We start from the raw sequence: 17,854 nt of genomic DNA, 5'->3' as shown, positions 1-17,854 counted from the left end.
AATATAATGATAATGGGGGGAAAATAAGACAAATACTCACTTAATCTTCCTTGAGAACAACAAATGTATCAAAAGGTTGGTTTTTTAAATGCCTCATAAAATGGGTACTCTATAACAGTGTTAACCAATATGAATTACAGAGAAAAATTCTAATCCATTAATGCCACTGAAATCCAAAATTAAGAAATGTATTATCATATTTTTAAATATTTAAATTTTATTCTTTAATTTAGCTAATGCTTTTCCTGTGTATGCACTTAGTCAAGGAATGAGTTTGTGTATTGCCACAGTGACCTCTTGTGGAAAAAACATTTATCTCACACATTTTATTCAATCATTGTACGTACAGGTTTCAGACCGAAATTCAAACAGTGAATAAACAATTTCCATGTGAGCCATTCAAGTTTTTGGAGCCAACTTTAAGACTCGAATATTGTGAAGCATTGGCCATGCTTAGAGAAGCTGGAGTTGAAATGGGAGATGAAGAAGATCTGAGGTTTGTCTCTATGATTTTTTTAAACTTTAGTAATTGGGCTTAAGATAATGGATATATTAATACAATTTTTAGTAACATAAATATTAGTAACTTTGGCGTATGGTATGGTGCTGTTTTATGTCAGATATGATCTGACATAAAAATGTAGCTTGTTTAAACATTCATAATTTCATTTGTAAACACTATTTTTCCATTTTTTCCTTCCTACTTAAGGTCCTTAAAGAGCATAGGGAATTTTGCCTGTGGTTTTTATCTCATATGTTACTTCTCTTTTTAAATCAGTGATTTAGAAAGGATAGAAAATAGTCTAAATCTGTCTCCACTTAAGATTAGGGCATAAAAATGATTTTATATATAATACAATGTTATCTTAAATCCATATCATAGAATTTAGAATTTCGATACAAATTATGTAGCCTAATAAAAGTTAAAAATTATCAGTTGCATAATTCATCAAACAATAAACATGCATATGGGAGGGAAAGGAAATAATTACTGTTACTTTTAAGGGGTTCCTTTGGTTTTTGTTGTTTTTGTTTTGTTTGCAGCACTGGTGAATTAAACCTACGGCCTTTGCACTGCGCTAAAGCCCCATCCTTTTTTTTTTTTTAATTTCAACAGTGTCCTGCTGAACTCCTCAGGCTGGGCTCTGATTTGTGATCCATCTGCCTCAGTCTTCCATAGTGCTGGATTACAGCCATGTGCCAGCACAACCAGCTCATTTTTTAGAGGATAGCTATATCTGTATATCAAAACCCATTATTGGGGCTGGGGATTTAGCTCAGCGGCACAGCACCTGCCTGGCAAGCCTGAGGTCATGAGTTCGATTCCCAGTACCAGAAAAAAAAACAAAAAAAAACCCATTATTTATTTGTTTCTTAAGCAAAAAAAAAGTGATTTTGAGCATCCCCTGCATTTCTAGATCACATTTTTAAGGCAAACCATATTCCTTTCATAATTACTTTAAGTTGGGCAATATTTTCTTAAGTGTTTTGGAAAACCTTCACGTATAAGGTAGAGGTTAAAAAAATTTAATATAACCATATAAATACTAATACATTTTAAAGACTTAGAAATACTGATTGTTATTTTATAAACTTTTAATAAAGAGTGGGGGCGTTTAATGGCAAGACTAGCCAATGTTGGTCTAATGAACTTTTATTGAAGGTAATCGTAGGAAATTATTTCATCCATGATACTTCTGAATAATGAATTGCTGAATTCTATTTGGTTTTAATTAAATATTGGAGCAGTTCCTCTAAGTGCTAAGTCACTGTAGCATGTTAATTCATAAGTGATTTTCTTGACTACTTGTCGTTTGTTTTTTTTCCCCAGTACTGGCATTAAACCCAGGACCTTCACAATGAACTATATCCCCTGCCTTTTTCATATTGTATTTTGAGAGTCTTGCCAAATTCCCAGGATGGGCAGTTGACCCTCCTGCTTCATCCTCAAAGAGTGCTGGGGTCACAGGCATATACCACATGCATAGCTAGTTCTTGCCTTTGGAAAAAGGAGCAGAAGTGACAATTGCCATGTGTCTTCTGGCTTTTTTTTTTTTTTTTTTTTTAAGATAGGGTCTCACTGTAGTCCAGACTAGCCTCAAACTCTGAATCCTCCTGCCTTGGTCACCTGAGTGTTGGAAGTATAGGCGTGTATGACTCCAGTTAGGGTCAGTTTTTTTTAATCTTTTTAGAACTTCAAATAGTAAAGATAGCAAGGCATAGATAGTGGTGCATGCCTGTAATCTCAGCATCCTGGAGGCTGAGGCAGGAGGATTACCATGAGTTTAAGGCCAGCATGGGCTACCCAGCAAGACCTTGTCTCAAAACAAAACAAACAAAAAAAGAATAGTAGGGATGTTTTATTAACTTTTAACGCTTTGGTTGTTGCATTGTCTTCAAACACTTGATTTCCTGTCTCTTTTTCAGTACACCAAATGAGAAGCTGTTGGGTCGTTTGGTAAAGGAAAAGGTAGGACTATCTATATGTGCTAGATTTCTGTCTCTGCATCCGCAGTGTGTGCTGGTAGAGGAGAGGAACTACAGGAGACTCTAGAAATCCTTCAGAATAAGTAAAAAGGAGATTTTTTTAACTTTCAGAAAATAGAAAAAATATTTAGACAAGCTCTGCCCAGTTTGATTGGCTCAGTGTTTTATATGTATACTAAGTTACACTACAGTGTCTTATAAAAGTGATACCTATTTCAGATTGTCCGGTTAGGTAAAAAAACCTGAGATTATTATTTTTTTTTTTAAGTTCTTATTTTTGTTACTTGAATGTTTTGCAATTTCATTTTATTTATTTATTTATTTATTTTTCCGGTACCGGGAATTGAACTCACGACGTTGCGCTTGGCAGGCAGGCGCTATGCCGCTGAGCTAAATCCCCAGCCCCCTGAGAATATTTATAATTATTTTTACAATGTCCTCCCTGAATACCCCTGCTGTCTCATGTGACTTGAAAATGAATGCTCTTAGCCCTGCATGGTGGCGCATGCCTATAATCCCAGCACTTGGGAGGCAGAGGCAGGAGGATCACTGAGAGTTTGAGACCAGCCTGGGCTAGAAAGTGAGCTCAAGGCCAGCCTGAACTGGGCTCAAAAAGACCAAAAAAAAAAAAAAGGAATGCTCTTTCTTTCTACTGTTTTACTAAACCTAAAATACCAAAGAGGATAAACTTGGTATGGGCTTTTTTAAAAATTTAAGCCGATGTTATGAAATGAAAAGGTTCTTGAGCGCCTCCTATTGCTTGCGCTTGAAATGGTTAAATTCACTAGAAAATGTATTTCCAAAACCACGTCTTGAAGGTACACCTTGAAAATGCTAGGTCAGCAGAGTTATAATTTTAGTTTGCCAACTCCTTTGACATTCTCTCCAATATCTAGTTTTAGCAAAGATGTCTGAAGTTGAAATGTAGTTGATTTCTTTTTAATTAAATCTGGGTCACATAATGAGTATTCTAACAAAAATGTTGTAATTTCATGTTACTACTATTCCTTTCCTTTCTTTCTTTTTTTTCCCTTTCCTTTCTTTCAAACGTAATTTTTATTTGAAGAAAACTACTAAACTTTATAACATAAAAAATTTTTAATTTGGGAAATCCTGGGTTTTTTTGACGATTACTATTGTAAATGATATCAGTCTTTCTCAGAGTAATCTGTAGATTTAACATAGCTTCTATAAAACACAAAAGGTTTTTTGGATATTATTGACAAATAGTTTATATAATGCATCTGGAAGACTAGATGGCCTAGAATAATAAAGGAAAAAATGAAAATCAAAACTATTCATTGCAGCATAATTTATGGTAGAGAAGAAATTGGAAAGAGATTGCATGTCCAAAAATGTACAGAAATAAATGAATATTTGAGCTATGATTAAATAGTAAACAGCTTCCAAATATTAGACACTGGGAGAATTTAAAACATCATGACACAGTGCTGTAGGACATACATGTTACTTTAAAACAACAGGATACTCATTGTATATAGTATAATTATAGTAATTTTGGAGAACAAAGATTTACATAATTTTAAAGTTACCTTAAAAATTAGCCTTATTTTTTTAAAATGTTTTAATTGTATTTATTCTTTTATAGTATGATACAGATTTTTATATTCTTGATAAATATCCGCTGGCTGTAAGACCTTTCTATACTATGCCTGACCCAAGAAATCCTGTAAGTACATTGGTTTTAAATAATATATTTGGGAAAGAAGGAAAACTTTATTGTCATCATGTCAGATTGTATAGTGCAAGTAATGATCGTCATTAATAATTTACAATTTCAGTAGGCACATTGTTACATGTTTTACTGCTGGTGTCTGCTGCTGCAAGTGAAAATGATATTGTGAAATTTGAACATTTGACAAATTAGTCCTGAAAACCTATATTAAAGATCATTTCTCTGAATATTTATAAGGAAGAATGTATAAGGGATTTGCAAACTTTAGCAGATCATCTTAGTAACCTTGAAATGAAATTCACTTTGTATTTTAGGACTTAATAGTCTAAATAATGTCTTATGGGTTTTTTTTACTGTTTTGTTTCACAAAATCTGATATAAGCAAAAAAGAAATTATTCACGTCTCAGTAGTTGTACTTTAAAGAAACAGATTATGTTCTTCAAAGGTGGTTGTGCTAAGTGGGGTGCAGTGGCACACGCCAGGTTCCACCTAGTGAGACCCTCCTGTCTCAAAATAAAAAATAAATGTGGGGATGTAGCTCAGTGCACAGGCCCTGGGTTCAGTCTCCACTGTCACCAAAACAATAAATATATAAATAAATAAATAAAGGTTGATTGTTGAGAAACATAGACTTGCTCTCCAGGCAGCACAGATTTTTTGCACATACTTTAATAAGGGAAAAGGGTGATAACAATTGAAAAGTGGTGTTTTTGTTTTGTTTCTCCTGCAGAAACAGTCTAACTCTTATGATATGTTCATGAGAGGAGAAGAAATATTGTCAGGAGCTCAAAGAATCCATGATCCGCAGTTGCTGACAGAAAGAGCCTTACATCATGGCATTGGTACACAAATGCATATTTAGAGCGTATATTCTGAAAATAATACATTTGAAACATTGAATAGTAGTAGCTGTTGTGGGTCATTTTTGAAGCTCAAATAAGATGATAAAATACATGTTTTGTTTCTGTTCTTGTAGATTTGGAGAAAATTAAGGCTTATATTGATTCCTTCCGCTTTGGAGCCCCTCCTCATGCTGGTGGAGGCATTGGTAATATTCTGTTATTGCTTACAAATATGTTAACAAGTGCTAAGTGTAATGCAAAGTTGAATCATAAGAATTTTTAAAGAGAATTATGACTAAGTACAAATGCGATTTCCACAGTACAAAATGAACAGCTAGTTTGTACATTCTGAGATATTATTGTAGGACTAAGGGTAAAGCTCATTGTTAGAGCACTTGCTTAGGCGTATGCATGAAGCTCTGGGTTTGATCCCCAGCCCTACAAAAATACTTTGTGTGTGTGTGTGTGTGTGTGTGTGTGTGTGTGTGTGTGTGTGTGTGTGTGTGTTTCTGTTAAGGTTCTAGCCTCCTTTTTTAGCTCTTGAGAGTTTAGAAACCAAATTTGTAAAAGTTGAGTGTCCTATGTTCTCTCTCCACCCATTAGTACACTTACATTAACCCAAATTAAAGTTGTGCCTCAAAATTAGCTGTAATTTGTTTATTGAAGTGTAACGTTTCACTTCAATAGAAATCCTTGTAGGATTTCTTCTGCAGTATATGTAAATCATTCCCTCTGTGTTGTAAATAAGTGTTTAACTCGTCTTTGGAAGGTCCGTATCAGAGTCTTAAAAAGAATTCTGAATGTATGGCTTTGTTGAAGTTTTTATTTATTGTTGATAGGGGCACAGTAAATAGGTAGTAAATATGCTTACAAAAATGTCAAGTTAAAAAAGGGTATATAAGGACAGTCTTCAAGTGTTCTGAGAACACAGATACGCACATGTACAAGAATGAAATTGGGCCCTTACTAACAGGAGATACAAAACTTAACCCAAAATGTGTCAAAGTCCTAAGATAAGAGCTGAAACTGTAGAATTCTTAAAAGAAAGCTCTCAGGGCAGACTTGTCATTGCATTAGATTTGGCTCTGATTTCTTGGATCTTACATGAAAGGCACATATAAAACAATTAAAAAATAGGTAAATTGGACTTCTGAACATTTTACAATTTTAGGCATCAAAAGACAATTATAGCCGGGTATGGTGCCTGTAATGGCAGCACTTGGGAGGCTGAAGCAGGAGGAGCCCTGTGATTTCAAGGTCAGCCTAAGCTACAAAGTAAGTTCAAAGCCAGCCTGAACCCTGTCTCAGAAAAATAAAAAAAAAATGACAGTTATGCACAAGGTCCTGCATTTTAGTCCCAGCACCAAAACAAACAAGCTGGGTATAGCAAGACATATTTGTAATCCCAGCTATTTGGTAGATGGAGGCAAGAGGATGATGAATTTGAGGCTATCTTAGGAAACATCGTGATAGCTCATATCCACAAACAAAGCCTGTTACTGGGCTGGGCATGTAGCTCAAGCGGAGAGTGCTAGGTTTCTTCCCCAGCACTAAAAAAAAGGGAGAGGAAAAAGAGATAATTATCAATAAAGTAAAAAGGCAACCCACATAATAGAAGCAGATATTTGCAAGTCATATATCTGGTAGAGATGGCTGGCTTGAGTATAGAGAGCCACTAAAACCCCAACAACTCGGTTTAAAAATTTAAAAAACCCAAACAACTTGGTTTAACGTTGGCAAGGGACTTAACTAGACATTCTCCCATGGGTCAGTAAGCACACAGAAAAATGTTCAGCATCCTCAGGTACGAGGCAAATACAAATAAAAGCTTCAGTGACATACTCCTTCTCACCCATTAGGATAGCCACCGGTTCGTTTGTTTTAAAATGAAGACCAAGTGTTGCCAGTAATGAAGAGATAATAGGCCCCTTATATATTTTTGGTAGAAATGTGGATTGGCAGAGTCTGTGTGGAAAACAGAATGGCGGTTCCTCAAAAAATTATAAATAGAATTACCATATGATCCACAATTTCCTTCTGCAAATACACCCAAAAGAACTGAAAATGGAGTCTCAAAAAATGCTTACACACTGTGTTCATAGCAGCGTCATTCACATTAGCTAGAACAGGAAAGCAACCCAGACGACCGTCAGTAGGTGAATGGACAAGCAAAAGGTGACGCAGGTTGAGTATGCCTTATCCGAAATGCTTGAGCCAGAGATGGTTCAGATTTTGAAGCTTTGGGGGGTTTGGAATATTTGCATAGACTGTGCCACTTGAGTGTCCCTAATCCAAAAATCACAAATCAGAAATAGTTCAAAATCAAAATATTTTGAGTGCTGCATAATGTTTTAAAAGTTTCAGCTGGGTCAGGGATATAGCTCAGTGGCACAAGCGCCTGCCTGGCAAGCACAAGGTCCTGAGTTCAATTCCCGGTACAAAAAAAAAAAAAGTTTCAGCTTTGCAACATTTTAGATTTTCAGGGTATAGATGATCAAATTGTATATACCCATAGTGAAATATTACTCAGCCTTAAAAAGGAAGAAATTTGCTGCATACCGTGGTACATGGGAGACAGGGTTGCATCAGCAGTACAATTGAGCCCAGGCTGAGCTGCTTAGCAAGACTCCATCTCAAAATACAAAATAAAAAGGGCTGTGGATATAGCTTAGTGATAGAACACCCCTGGGTTCAGTCACTAATACTGAGAGGGAGAAAAAAAGAAAACTTTTACATGCAGTACAAGAATGAATCTTGAAGATGCTATTTCTTTAAAGAGAAAAGAAAGACAGTAACAAAGACAAAAACAATAAAAATGATACAGGATTTCCAAATAAGATGATAGGAATTAAAAATGGTTCTTTTTTACATATTGTTATCTGTAACGAAGTTGCTCAGATTACCAGATGGAAGGATGCAAGATTGATCAAGCAATTAAAGAGAATAAAAAGTAGTAAAAAAATTAGCAATGGTGCAGAGCTTCACTAAACAAGATGGTAGGAATTCAGCAATGGTTGTTACATTACATATTGTTATCTCCAAATTAGTAGATTACCAGATAGAAGCATGCAAAATTGGTCAAGAAAAAAAAAAATTAAGCATTAACTGTTCCTTCCAGTAAACCAATAAACATAAGCAGTACAATTATCCCAGCTATCCTTGTATAAACATATATCTTTTTCCTCTTCCTTCTTTCCTTTCTCCTTTCCCTCATCCAGGTTGTTCCTTCCTTTTGAGCAGTTTCTTTCCCTTTCACAATATCTATTGTACCTTTCAAGTTTTATTTACTCTTTCATGTTCTTACACTAGGGAGACAATACAATGTTTACACATGCGGTCTGATTTATTTCACTTACGAGTATGGTCTCTAGTTGCATGCATTTACCTATAAAAGCCTTGAGTTGATCTTTTTTTATAGCTGAGTAATACTCCATTGTATAAAACTAGCACATCTTGTTTTAGCCATTCCTCAGTTAATGGGCATTTGGGTTGTTTCCAAGGTTTAGCTGTGACAAACTGCACTGCTATAAGTGTGGGTGCACATATATTGCTGTGGTAAAATGTTTTCAGTTTTTTTGGAAAAGTACCCAGATGAAGAATAGCTGAGTTAAGTGGGATCTCTAATCCTAGTTTTATGAGGAATCACCACACTGATTTCCGCAGTGGTTTCACCAGTCCACACTCCCACCAGCAATGGAGAAGTGTTCCATTCTTCCCACAGCCTCTCCAGCATTTGTTATTGGTTGATTTCTTGATGATAGCCATTCTTTCTGGGCTGAGATGGAATCTCAGTGTTGTTTAATTTGCATTTCTCAAATAATCAGTGATGTTGAACATTTTTTTGTATATTTATTTACCATTTGTATTTCTTCATCTGAGATGTGTGTATTCATCTCAGATGCCCATTTTTGGATTGGGCCTTTCAATTGGGGGGGGGGGCCTGGTTTTTTTTAATTCTTTATATATTCTGGATAGAAGTCCTTTGTCTGAGAGACAGTCAGCTAAAATTTTTTCCCAATTCATGAGGTTTTTTTTTTTACCCTGTTGGTGATTTCTTTTGATGTGCAAAAACTTCTCAATATGTTGAGGTCCCAGTTGTTGATTCTTTGAAGTATTTCCTGTGCAGTTTGGTTTTTGTTCATGAACTCTATGTCTTCAAGATTTCTTCCTTCTTTCTCTTCCAGCAGATTTAGTGTTTCTATTTTAATATTTAGATCTTTGATCCATTTTGAATTTAGTTTAGTGCATGGTGATAGACATGGGTCTAGTTTTAGTCTGAACCTTTAAGACACTGTGCTAAGTGAATTAAGCCAGTTGCAAAAAGGAAAATATTGTCTGCTTGTACTTATATAAGGTATTTTGGAATAATCAGACTTACAGAAATAGAGATAGAATGGTGGTTGCCAGAGATTTGGGACAAGAGTAAATGGAGAGCTCATGTTTAATGGGCATAAAATTCCAGTTTTACAAAATAAAAAGCATTATGATCTACAAGAAACTGTTAGAACTAATAAATGAATTTAGTAAAGTTTCAGAATATAAAACCTACAAAAGTGGGTCTGTTTCTATGTGCTAACAACAAACTAGCCAAAAAAGAAATCAAAAAAGAATCCCATTTATTTTGTCATCTAAAAATTAAAATACTTCTGGATGTGGTGGCACACACCTGGATGATTGAGGCAAGAGGATCACAAGTTCAAGTCCAACCTGGGCGATTTAGCAGCTTAGCAAGATCCTATCTCAAAATAGCTCGGTGCAAGGTGCTTTGCTCAATCTCTAGTACTGAAAAATGAACGAATAAATGATAAAAATAGCCTGAGCATGGTGGTGCATGCCTGTAATCCCGGCACTCAGGAGGCTGAGGCAGGAGTATCGCAGTGAGTTTGAGGCCAGCCTGGGCTACAAAGTGAGTGCAAAGCCAGCCTGAACTGCATAGTGAAACCCTCTCTTAAAAAGACCAAAAAAAAGATAAAAGTACTTAAAAGTTTAACCAAATAAGAGAAAAATCTGTACATTGAGAAATATAAAATGTTGATTAAAGGAGATACAAACAGAAAGATCCAAAACCCACGTTCATAGAGTGCAAGAATTAGTATGTTTTAAGTGTTTATACTGCCCAAAGCAGTCCACAAATGCAGTGTAATCCCCATAAAAATTGCAAGGAAATTTTTCACAGAAATAGAAAAAACTTTTTCTAAAATTTTAGTAGAAACAAAGACAATGAATAGCCTAAGGAATCTTGAGCCAAAATAACAAAGATGGAGGCATCATGCTATCTGATTTTGAAATATACTGTAAAGCTATAGTAATGAAAATAACATGGCAGAACTGATCGCGTCACATTATATGCATGTATGAAATGCCAAGATGAAAACTACTGTTGTCTATAACTAAGGCACTAACTTTTAAAGCTATGACATTGATATAAAAATAGACCTATAAGTTTGATGCAGTGGCACACACCTGTCATTCCAGCTACTCAGGAGACAGGAGGATCACAAGTTGAAAGCCAGCCTACAAAATTTAGCAAGTGTCTTAAAAAATAAAAAGGGATAGGGATATAGCTCAGTGGTGTGATAAAGCACTTATCTGCATGAGCAAGGCCCTGGATTCACTCCAATAGAACAGACTAGAGAGCCCAAAATGAATCTTACTTTATTTACATTCATTGGGAAAAGACAATCTCTTCAGTAAATGGTGTTAGTAAAACTGGAGGACCAGGGGATACAGCTCCATGGCATAAATGCCTATCTGGCAAGCACGAGGTCCTGAGTTCGATTCTCAGTACCAAAAAAAAAAGTAAAACTGGAAATCTAAGCACAGAAGAATGAAATTAAACCCTTACTTCATACACAAAAAACAACTCAAAGTGAACCAAAAGCATGCATTAGATCTGAAACTATAAAACTGCTAGAAGAAAACAGCAGAAAAAAGCTTCTTCACATCTCTCTGGGCAAATATATATATATTCTCTCCAAAAGCCAAGGCAACAGAAGCAAAAATACTCAACTGAAGCAGAATCAAACTAAAAAGCTTCTGTTAGCAACAAAGTTGGAAAAATATATAAAATAGCAAACCAAGACCAGTAAAGATGGTAGATTTTCCCAGGTGTGGTGGTCCCTTTCTGTAACCTCAGCATTCAGGAGGCTGAAGTAGGATCTTGAATTTGAGGCCAGCCTAGCTTAGACCTGTCCCTCCCACCTACCCTGACAAAAAAGGATAATTTTTTTAAAAAGTTAGATGGAAGGTGGTAATGGTTTCACACCATTAAGTATATTAATGCCACTGAACTGTACACTTACAAATTATTAAGATGGTATATTTTATGTTATGTGCATTTTAACAAAATTTTAAAAAAAAATTGAAAAAAAGCATGGTACAAATTAACCCCCACTACTAGGGAGGCTAAGGGAGGAGGATTGCAAGTTTGAGGCTAGCCTAGGTATAGGTAGTAGTGAGATCTCATCTCAAAATTTAAAAAGAAAAAAGACACTAAACAGTGTGCATTTACCTTGCCACAGGAAACCCTTGTTTCTGGTTTTTAGCTTACCTTTGCAAATACTGTGCTTACATATACATAAGACAATTTCCAGAAAATATTTTTAACATAAATATGTAGCATGTGATATAAACCATTTGATAACCTTGTTTTTCTAAAACGTATTTTGTAACTTTTTCTGTATCAAAGATATCTTTTTAAATCTATATAGAATTCATTGAAAGGATACAGTAGTCTTGTTAATCAGCTTCATATCTGTGGGTTTGCAGGCTGTTACCAACCTTTACTTATAACAACACTGCTATATTAATATATAGTTTAGCTGGAGATAGAGCTCAATTTCCTGTACCAAAACAAAAAAAAAAAAAAAAAAAAAAAAAAAAAAAACTTACATTTTTTAAAAAAAATTTTAATGGGAAGTTTAGGGCTGCTTTCTCTCAGAGTACTCAATAATTCACATATTTTTTTATTTTGAGACTGAGTCTCAGTCACCAGGTTGTCCAGGCTGAGCTTGGACATGGAATCTTCCTGCTTTAGCCTCCCAGAGTGCTAGGATTATAAGCGTTCACCCAACACCTGGCCAAGAGAACATTTCTAGTGATGTTTTTTTAATAAAAGACATCTGTGGATGAAAATTTGAGCCACACATGGTGGCTATGGATAAACTTCCTTGAACAAGTTTATGACTCTCATAGTCATTGTCTGAACTGAATATTGTGAAATTTGCATCATTTGAGACTTGCAGGCTTATAAAGTGATTTGCTTGATTTTGTTTTTTTAATTGCTTACATCATAGATTCTGTTCAAGCACCTTCAAGCACCGGGCATGGTGGCACACGCCTATAATCCCAGCCCTCAAGGGACTGAGGCACAAGGATAGTTGCAAGTTCAAGACCAGCCTGGGCTACAAAGTGAGCTCAAGGCCTGCCTGAACTGCATAGTGAGACCCTGTCTCAAAAAGACAGAGAAATAAAAAACCAGATTCTGTTCATTTCTGGATGTTGCTGTTGCAGTTCGCATTTTAGACCTCAAGCCACTTACAGATTTCAGATAGTCCTCCCACTCGAGCAACATCTCTTAGACAAATACAGGAGGAGTGTTTTATTGAACAATAGTATATTAGAAGTTCAAGACACTGAGAGCGTTTCAGAAAGGGACTTAATGACCATTTTTGTGTTTCCAGGGTTGGAACGAGTGACTATGCTGTTCCTGGGGTTGCATAACGTGCGTCAGACCTCCATGTTCCCTCGGGACCCCAAGCGACTTACGCCTTAAAGCTGCGCTGTGTACTTCCAGCAAGCTACTGACCAGGCTGTTCTCCTTAGGTACTGAAGATGCACAACAGAGTAAATACCTTATCTAAAGTGCCACTATTATTTTTGAATTTAGTCAGTGTAGGTCAACTTACAACAGATTTTTATAACTTCAAGGATGCTTCGGTAGGAAATACTTGACCATTTTAATGAGACGTTCATATGGTTATGTTAAAAATTTATATTACATTACTACACTAAATGTTAACAGGAGTTTTAAAGTTAAGATTATGCAATTTTTTTCTACATTATGGTTTCCTCAGTATTGACATCTTATATTTTCAATATTCAAACTGACTTTTTAAACTTTTAGCATTGAGATAAGAACAGTTGGAGAAGTATCCAAGATTTTAACAAATTTATAATTGGCAACTCATGGAAATTAGAGAGTATCAGTTCTTAAAACTTACACCCAGGAATCATGTAAAGCGAATGAAAGTACTGACTAGAAAATATTCAAAATAATATTGTATTAAATTGTTAAATTCTGATCCTGAATTTCAATAAAATTTTAAAACTAATGTAGTTTGTCTTTGTGTAACCTTGCAGCAGTCTGAGGTTGTGTTGTTTGGTTTCGTTTGTGGCCCTGGGGTACGAACCCAGAGCCATCACACTAGCTACATCTCTAGACCTTTTTAAAAATTTCTCCTGCCCAACAGCAGAGTGCTGGGATTACAGGCATGGCCCACTATGCCCAGCTCCAGTCTGATTTTATAACTGCTTTGAGGCATTTATACCTTGGGAAAGGAAAAACTGCATGGCTGTTTTATGTAAGTGCCTAAAAGCACATGCCAGGCATGGTAGCACACCCCTGTAATCCCAGCACTTGGGAGGCTGAGGCAGGAGGATCACTTTGAGTTCAAAGCCAGCCTGGGCTACATATGCAAGTTCAAGATAGCCTGCAACACATAGGAAGACCCTGTCTCAGAAAATAAAAATGATAAATATTTAATGTGTATTCATATCAAAATACAAGTTCAAATGGATGTGAAAAGAGGTTTTAAAGCTTGAGTTGGTTAAGAGTTCATTTCACATGGAATATTGCAGGATTTCCTTGTTTTGTTCTTAATTGGTACCAGTACTTAGTAAATGTCACTGAAATACACTCCTGTCTTCCCCACCAAAAGATATTTCTATGTAAGAATTAACAGTTACAAATATCTTCCTTCTATGTTACATGTATAGATGCTAATGATAATTTCACAGTGAAAAGTAACTCCACAGTGTAATGCAGATATTTCCATAAAAAGAAAAAATAGGAAGAATAGGAGGGCGATAAAAGGAAGCCACCCCTGGACCATAAACACCTGCCTAACATTTTCAGAATTAAAAGGAACATTGATTATTTTACCATCTAGATTATGAGGTCTTCAAAAGTAGAAACTCAGTGTTTCTGTCTTTCATATCATACTAGAGTGTCTTGCGTAGGCACCCAGAAGTGTTCTGTGGATTTAATTCAAACCAAAAATAAACTGAATTGCTGAATCAGTCAACTTTCCACTGCTGTGCAGCCACGCACCCGACACAAGTTCGTGGAGGAAGGGTTTATTTCTGCTCGTGGATTCAGGGATTTAGTCCACAGCTGGCTGGCTCTGAGGCAGAAACATCGCGGTGTCAGGGCATGATGGAACGAGGTACTTGTTTCGTGGCAGCCAGGAAGCAGAGCAGGGGAACAGTGCTGGAGAGAGAAACCCTTCAAAAGCATGCCCAGTGACCCACCTCTGACTGGACCCCGCCTGGGTACATTTCAGCTCAGCATCGGTGGATTGGTCTCAGTCTAGTCAAGTTGGCAATTAGAGCTGATCATCAAAACTGCAACCAGCTGGGTATGGTGGCAAGTGCCTGTAACCCCAGCACTCAGGAAGCTGAGTTGGGGGGATCTCTGTGAGTTTGAGGCCATCCTAGGCTACATAATTCAAGGTCGGCCTGAACTATATAGTGAGACCCTGTCTCAAAAAACTCAAAAAGCTGCTGCCCATCTTTTTTACACTGTGATTCCTAGGCCCTAAAATAGTATAATAATGGCCCTAGAGCTGTTCTCAATTTCACATAATTGTAAATTCTTTCAAAATAAAATAAAATCTTGAACAATAGTCTTACTTGATTATTTTGATGGTGAAGCATTTTAAACATGCCAGCTGCATTGCAGCATGAGAGGATGGACAGCCCTCCACACCACCCAGCTTTATCAACTCATGTTTCAAATATTTCTAAGGAGGAAAAGAAATTATGGATACCGTTACAGCTTTCTATGCACTCTCCTACCCTACTATATGAATTTAATGCTTTTTTGTTTTGTTTTTCCTGTACAGGAGATTGAACCCAGGGCATTTATACTAGGTTATATCCCTAGCTCTTTAAAAAAAAAAATGAGATGGTGGTTTCACTAAGTTGCCTAGGGTGGGCTCGAACTTGTTATCCCAGAGTGCTGGGATAACAGGTATTCATTACCATACCTGGCTTCTGTCTGATTCTTTTTTTTTTTTTTTTGAGGCAGGGTCTTGCTATACAGTTCAGGTTGGCCTTGAGCTCACTGTGTAGCCCAAGCTGGCCTCGAATTTGCAACAATCCTCCTGCCTCAGCCTCCTGAGTGCTGGGGTTACAGGCGTGCATCAACACGTCCGGCTTCTATCTGATTCTTAATATTTGCTTATTGCATTAGTTAGATTCTTCAGTCAAGTGTTGAATGAAAGCAGTGGTGAGGAATGCTTGTCTTGGTTTATTTAATTTTAAATATTTCTAAAGTGTCAAGATTAAAGTGTGGCAGGTTCTATAGGTTTTCAATAATAGATGCACTTTACCAGGATAATGGAGATTTTATTTGTTAAAGATTTCCATTAAAAATGACTAGAGTTTATCAGCTACTTTTTCTGTATTAGCTCTGATTCTTTTTTAACTCTGAGAATAGCAGGCCACGATAATAGAAATTCTTAATACGTTTTCTGGAATAAATACTGTTTTTAATCACTCACTTCAATTTACCATTATTTTTGTTTTTAAAAATACTTAGGACTAGGATGTAGCTCAGTGGTAGATCCTTTGCCCAGAGCCCTGGGTTTACTTCCCAACACTGAAGAAAAGAATATTTAGCTTTATTTGGGTATATACAATAATATTCACTGACATGAACTGTGCAATTTGATCAGTTTTGCAGTCAACCTATCATAATCAAGCTAAATCATTTCCATTACCCACAAATGTTACTTTGTGCATGTTTATAGTCAGTAAACAAAGCCGCCAACCAAAGGTTGGGTTTTTGCCTGTAAAAATGGAGCAGTTTTGTGTCTGACTTAAGCATAACTTCTGAGATTCATCCAAGTTGGTACATGTCTTAACAGAGTGGGATTTTGTATTGATGAATAATATTTCTCAGGATGGGTATGCCAAAATTTGTTCATCTATTTACCACATGATGGATATCTGAGTAAGCTTCCAGGCTTTGATCTATAATGAATAATGCTGCTATGACTATTTGTAGTCTTTCTATAGATGTATTTTCATTTCTTAGGGCAGATACCTAGGTGTTATGGTTTGGACCTTAGATGTCCCCAAAAGTCCATGTGTTGAAGGCTATATTCCCTATGTAGCAATATTTAGAAGTGAGACCTTCAGGAGGTGTTTGGATCGTGAGAACAGTGACCTCATCAGTGAGTTCATTATTTATGGATTCATAGTTTAATGGATTTGAGGAGAGAAGGTTTTGTTATAAAATCAACCTCTCTGCTTCCTAGACAACATGAGGTGAGTAGCCGTGCTCCCCCGTGTGCTCCCCACCCTGGTGCTCCACCTTACCACAGACCTTTAATAACAGTGGAGGCAGTTTACTCTGGACTCAGTTGAGCCAGGTAGATACTACCTCCTTTAGGTTGATTTCCCAAGGTAACAGCAATGGAAAATTGACTGATACCCTAGGGGTGAAATTGATGGGTCATAAGATACCTGTACTCTCTTGGACCCTTTACGCTGCTGTAGTAAAACGCTATAGGCTAGGTAGTGTTAGTTTGTTTTTGAGGCAGGGTCTCACTATGCAGTTCAGACTGGCCTTGAGCTCTTCTCTGGTCTCAAACTCAAATGATCCTCCTCCTAAGTCAGCCTCCCGAGTGTTGGGATTACAGGTGTGCGCCACCACACCCAGCTCAAGGTAGTTTATAAAGAACAAAAATTTAACTGGGTATGTATCTTAATGGTTGAGTGAATACTTGCCTAGCATGTGCAAGGGTCCAATCCCCAACACTACAAAAATAATAGAAAAGAAATGTATTTCTCACAGGTATCTCATGAATGGCCTGCTATTTCCTAAGATGGTTACATCCTCCAGACAGGACAAACTCAGCAGCTTCAGATGGAGAAGAGACAGGCAGAAAAGAGCAGTACAGCAGTTCCCGTCCTGTGCTTTTGTTTGCATGTGCATCTTTCCATCTGTTTACCTTCACTTCAGCTGTGTCTCTGTATTTAAAATGGCTTTCTTAGGGGCTGGGGATTTAGCTCAGCAGCAAAGCGCCTGCCTGGCAAGCGCAAGGTTGTGAGTTCGGTTCCCAGTACCAGAGAAAAAAACCAATAAAATGGCTTTCTTATAGACAGCATGTAAAAGGATCTTGTTTATTCCAGTAATCTCTACATTTTTAAAAAGTTTGGCCTCATCTCTTTATTTTGTTTAAAGCCTTTTTCTAACATTTTATAATTATTAGTTTTACTAGATATTTCTCTATATTTTTAATCTTCTCAACTAATGTCTTTACCTTTGATCCCACTGATCTGTTTTTTAGTTTAGTAATTTCCTCTATCAGTTTCTGCTGTGGCTTGAATGTATCCCTCAAATTCATGCATTGGAATCTTAATCCCCAAGTACATATGTCCATGGTATTTGGAGATGAGGTTTCTGGGAGATAATTGGGATTAGTTGAGATCGTAAGGGTGGTACCCCCAGGATGGTATTAGTGTCTGTCTAAAAAGAGGAAGAGAGACTCAAGCACACTTGCTCTGCCCTGCCAATAGATTCCTTGTACCACCTCAGGA

General features: G+C 36.6%; 1 protein-coding gene across 1 annotated transcript in view; it reads left to right on the top strand.

Annotated features, from left to right (window-relative positions):
• Positions 1–13,359, top strand: part of Dars (aspartyl-tRNA synthetase) — a 77,161-nt gene extending 63,802 nt beyond the window's left edge. Inside the window, exons 11-16 of the mRNA XM_013517491.1 lie at positions 350–496; positions 2,428–2,470; positions 4,097–4,177; positions 4,915–5,026; positions 5,161–5,232; positions 12,709–13,359. Of these exons, the coding sequence (XP_013372945.1) occupies positions 350–496; positions 2,428–2,470; positions 4,097–4,177; positions 4,915–5,026; positions 5,161–5,232; positions 12,709–12,800 (547 nt within the window). The 3' untranslated portion in view covers positions 12,801–13,359. The remainder of the gene's footprint in view (positions 1–349; positions 497–2,427; positions 2,471–4,096; positions 4,178–4,914; positions 5,027–5,160; positions 5,233–12,708) is intronic.
• The last annotated feature ends 4,495 nt before the right edge of the window (positions 13,360–17,854 follow it).

This window comes from Chinchilla lanigera, unplaced genomic scaffold, assembly GCF_000276665.1.
Source record: "Chinchilla lanigera isolate Chin_1 unplaced genomic scaffold, ChiLan1.0 scaffold00039, whole genome shotgun sequence".
NCBI classification, from domain to species: Eukaryota; Metazoa; Chordata; class Mammalia; order Rodentia; family Chinchillidae; genus Chinchilla; species Chinchilla lanigera.
The sequence above is the reverse complement of the archived record's forward strand: the minus strand, read 5'-3'. Positions and strand labels throughout refer to the sequence as shown.